General features: G+C 55.1%; 1 protein-coding gene across 1 annotated transcript; it reads right to left on the reverse strand.

Annotated features, from left to right (window-relative positions):
• Positions 1 to 1,005: 1,005 nt before the first annotated feature.
• On the reverse strand, positions 1,006 to 4,016 carry LOC129398519 (protein FAM90A15-like). The gene is made up of 4 exons (XM_055116197.2): positions 3,894 to 4,016; positions 3,200 to 3,399; positions 2,633 to 2,741; positions 1,006 to 1,968 (listed from the first exon to the last, which is right to left on the reverse strand). Exons 1-4 carry the CDS (start codon positions 4,014 to 4,016, stop codon positions 1,006 to 1,008), a joined length of 1,395 nt encoding a protein of 464 aa, XP_054972172.2.
• Between the last annotated feature and the right edge of the window lie 1,000 nt (positions 4,017 to 5,016).

Consider the following 5,016-nt stretch of genomic DNA (forward strand, 5'->3'; position numbering starts at 1 on the left):
TTTGGGTGGAGAGAAACATAAATCTGGCCTACGTGCACATCCAGGCATAGTACCTTCCCTTGAACTTAGTAATGATATAGATTCTTTGGCTCACGTGTGTGTTTTTTGTTTGTTTGTTTGTTTGTTTGTTTTTGTTGTTGACCTTCTCCTTATTATCACCCTGCTCTCCTACTACATTCCTTTTTGCTGAAATAATGGAAATCATAATCAATAAAATCTGAGGGAACTCAGAGGCCGGTGCCGGTGCAGGTCCTTGGTGTGCTGAGTGCCGGTCCCCTGGACCCACTGTTGTCTCCCTATACTTTGTCTCTTTGTCTTATTTCTTCTCTCCGTCTCTCATCCCACCCGACTAGAAACAGCCACTGGTGTGAAGGGGCAGGCCACCCCTTCACTCGGAAAATCAGTTAAACACAAACACGGAATGAGAGTCAAAAGACAATATGTCATCTTTTTGAGAATTTTATTCACTTCAAAACCAATTAAACACACACATGTACAAAGGCATTCCACAGCCCAGTTTTCGAGGCTGAGGAAAGACCCCGAGAGCGCTCTGCACAGCACGCTTCCCAGCGTCCGAAACACTGCTCTCAGGGCGGAGCACAGCGGAAGGTCTGCACCTCTCAGGGTTCCCTAACTTTTCCCTTATTCAGTCATCTAGAGACCAAATACACAGTAATTCCCCAGTTTCCTATTGACGTCCCAGCGGACGTCTGACTCCTGCGCGTCACGCAGTTTCTGAGGCAACGAATCTCTGGCACGGAAGCTTTTCCTGGCGCGTTTCCGGAGAACCACGCGAACTACAACGTCCCTCACCAGAATTCAATGAGGCAGAGTCCCTGCATCTGCTCCCTGCCTGGCCTGGGCTCCCACATCCACAGAAGCGCCACAGCCGGGGAGCTTCGGAGTCACCGCACAGAGTCTGCTCTCTGCTCTGCACTCCTCAGTCCCACAGTCCCCTCCAAGTCACGGGAGCTGGAGGCCAAGGAGCCCCTGCCACCTGCAGTCTCACTCCAGGTCAGAATCGCTGTCCTCTGAGGAGGAGGAAACCTGAAGGTCCTCATAGAGGACGCTCGGTGGGACACGAACACGGGGACCCTCAGACTTCTCTGACACATGAGGGCTCTGAGCGAGGAAGGCTCCCGGCTTCTCAGGAGAGTGAAATGAGGGGGCCGCCAGGAGACTGGAGCTCCAGCGTCCGTTTTCCAGTCTCCGGAAGAGCACTCTGAGAGGCTGGGCCCCATCATGGCTGGCCGCTGGGTGATGGGACATGGTGCAGGCCTGGGCAGTAGGCAGGCAAGGTCTGCTGTGCGGAGGCTGCCGGTCGACGCTGGGCACCTGGGCGGGTGTCCTCCTGCCCATCTGGGGCGACGTACTTGGTCCAAGTTCGGTTGCGGCTGGCGGAGGTTGGAGATTCTCCGGGGCCCCCAGCTCACCTCCCTGGATGGCGCTTTCGGGGATCTGGAAGGGACCCAGTCTCGGTTTCTTGGGGAAGTTCAGGCAAGCCTGAATCCGAGCCTGGGCAGGTCTCTTGGCTCCTGGCCCGAAGCTGAGATTGGAGCCTAGGCCCAAGCTGTGTGTGGCGGCTGGCGGGCAGGGCTGTGAGGGCACCGCAGGACGTTTGTCCTGTGCCTGGGGTCTGATGGCCTGGAGCAGGCCGTGGGTTTTGGAGGCAGCCTGGGGAACTTCTCGGCAGCCACCCTCAGGGCTGCTGTGTGTCGGCTTCACCACGAGGAGAGGCTCGGGGCCCTGCTGCCTGACTGCAGGCTGAGGGATGTCGGCCGCAGCCCCTGTCTGTCTTTCCTTTGGTCCAAGACTTGAGGAGGAGCTCAGACTGGCTTTTCTGAGGGGAGACGGCGAAGCCAGGACGGAGCCCCTGTCAGACGTTTCGGTAGCTGAGCGATCAGCGAGGACAGGGCCCAGGCGCGGCCTCTTACTGGTTGTGTGGACCGGCATTGGCCCGCTTGCAACCTGAAAGAGAGGAAACAACACAGGTTAGAAGTTCCTCCGCATGGAGCCAACGTGAAAATCAAGCACATCCAAAGACAAGGTGCACACGCCATGAAATTCTTAGTACAGTATCGACAGGCGGTCCTTGGAAGTAGGGACAGACCCTCCACCTGAGTGCTGATCAGGACAAGACACATGAAAGATGCGCTCTCGAGCTATGTGTAGCTGATCTAAGCACACCATTGTTCAAAAGATCGCGTCTTGGGCATTAACTGGATCAAAGCGCCTCCACTCAGCCTTCCATGAAGTGGAACGGACTGATGCCCTTCCGAAGGCAGGTTGGTGGCTCGAGGGTACTCAGGACGTCTTCTCTGAACACATGCATGTTCCTGGGTTTGACCTTCTCCACGTTTGGGGCCTCTGAGGGACTAATTTCCTCATGCCGCTAGGAACATGTTGTTGGCAGGCTTGCCATAATTGGACAGAAAGAAAGCAACAGGAAATACGGCATCTTCAGATGCCTTGGCCTGGAATCAAATTGACCTGGAAGGATCGTGGAGTCCCTGACCCCAAGAAGGCAAGAAAGAGGGGTTCCCCGATTTCCTCCCGCAGACGGGAAGCTGAAAGGAAATCAACCAGGGTGACCTAGAGGAGAAAAGGACCAGGGGCCCGGGGTGACACTCACCCTCAGATAATCAGAAGATTCCGTGGATCCATTTCGATTCGGCAGCGGCTTCTCTGGAGGTTTCCCAGAAAATATGTGGAGGAGAGCCTTCCTCTGCGGGTCTTGTTGCCTGCAGAACAGAAAAAGGTCAGGCCGTGCCCCCTGGTTTTCCCCAGGAGACAGGGAGAACCCTGTGTGGGGCCCAGCCCCGTTCCGTGTTTTGTGATACAGAAATGGACATCTGGTGCCCTTTCCGCCTCTGCACCTTCCCTCACGTGCCAACCTTCCCGTCCCCCAGGTGGCCCTCTAGGCTTCCCAACTAAGGACTGTGATTTGGATTCCATCGCTTTTCCCCCTGTCGTGGGGAACGTGCACGAAGCGCCCCCGCCTCTCCCCATCCCTGAATCTCCCAGAGCCAAAGGAGCTCCTGGGTGTGGAACCCCGGAGGACACGGAGCTCCGGCCTATTTCTCTGCAGCGTTCCTTCCCTGGCCCGGAGACGGAAAGGCACACGGTGTGCAGGTGCAGAGACACCATGTCCTTAGGAGGCAGTACCCTAAGAGTGGTGAAAACCCCTCCCACTGCTCACCTTGGTCTCTCTTCCTTCTCTCCCTTATCCTTGTTCAAGGGCCCCGGGTTGGCTTCAACCTGGGGCTTCCATGGTTTCAGGTTTTCCTTCCCTTCCTTTTCCCCCAAGGTCGCTGGAACCAGGGCTGCCTTCCAGCACTTCATGGGGCACCTGGTACTTCTGGCCGTGTGGCCAAAGGCCCCGCAGTTCTTGCACTTGAGCTGTGGGTGGAAAGGAAGTGATGTCGGTGAGTGAGCTGAAGCCACAGGCAGCGATCCCACGTCCACATTGGGACGGATTGTGAATTCAGAGCTGAATAAGGATTCCAAAGAGGGGACACCGGCATGGGGGCCGTTAAGTGCTGGGAGAGTTCGGATACGATGTTCCCTCCCAAAGCCCACGTGACGGAGGAACTCTGAAAGGAAGGACTCAAGGTTCCAAGGGGCACGACGGTGAACCCGAAGTCAACAACACAGCCAAACGTGGCTACACAGGACTCTAAGTAGAAAGGGAGGTTGCCCCCAAGAGTCTCTCAAGGGACCTATCGGGCCGGGGAGAAGGTCCCAAGCCACGCCCACCTTGGATGGGAAAAGCAACCTGGGTGGTGGTGACAGAGCTCTTTGGAATCCAACCCAGTCTCTGAGGACCGTGTGACACCCCCTCCCCCCGTCCCCACCCCCACCCCGATACCCAAGAGATCCAGGGCTAGACTTACCCTGGGATCTTCTTCATCGGGCGGGGGAGCCCTTGGCCCAACTGGGGCCCTCCGCTGCTTCTGGAGGGTCTGGGCTCTCACCAGTCTCTTGGCCCAAGATTTGGGGTCCTGACGTGCCATCATCTTCGTCGCCTGGGGGTTTTGTGACCGCCTTTTTCAGGGGTTGACTGTTGGGTCACCTGAAACACAAACAAACACACACATGTCGATGGTTAAGCACATTGGATATTCACACACCCACAGGAAGCCACCTGCTAACTCCCTGCCGGTGTGGTCATGAGGAGACCTCACCACCAGTCGGTCAAATCTGTAGAACACAATGTGCTGTGTGCATCCTCGGATACTGTGTGTTCCTCTGCCATGACTACCTAGTCCAAGAGTAAACCGCACCTGCCACAGGGCCCGTGGCCTAGGTATGGGGAGTTGAGCTTTCAACCCCAAACAAGCAACTGATTCTGGAGACTGGACTTAGGTCTCTCACGATTCACTCCGGTAGAAGACACGGTGATTCTATCTCCCTTGACGGACAGAATGATCGAAGACACAGGGCATGGCTTGTGCCACCCTTTGGCAGGTCTGTTTGAAGTCAGGGATAAGGGATGCTTCCTGTGACAACTTGAATCGCTACTCTGGCCATTTCATTAGGCAACTTCCAAACACAAATTCATAGAGAGAAGTTACCTTCCTCTCTACCACACTAGCAGGTGATGGTCTTTCCTGTTCTACCTTTTGGCTTTAGCTCCAGCCCCTCTTTACTTATTTATGTTTTCTGGTATTTTACGCATACCACATGAATTCATCTGAACAAACGGGGAACAAGTGCCACATCGTATCGACGTCTTACACGGCTGAAGGGCAAACCACCCTTTTTTCCAAAGTCCTTTTTCCATTTACCCACCAATTCAGCATGCTGCAGTACATTTCTTTTCGCATTCCCATCTTGGTCTTATCCCACACGTGGAGACGGATATGTTTTCTCGTTTTCTGTTGCAAGAATTACTAGTAACGAGAACACATCCTTCCCCACCAGCAAGCCCCAGTGTGATCGGTTTCTTTCGGCCTCCTGTGTCTCTTCCCCCCACCCCCACACCCCTCAGGGATTGCGTGAAAGAAACAATTGTTC

The sequence above is a fragment of the Pan paniscus genome, chromosome 7 (genome assembly GCF_029289425.2).
Source record: "Pan paniscus chromosome 7, NHGRI_mPanPan1-v2.0_pri, whole genome shotgun sequence".
Classification (NCBI taxonomy): Eukaryota; Metazoa; Chordata; class Mammalia; order Primates; family Hominidae; genus Pan; species Pan paniscus.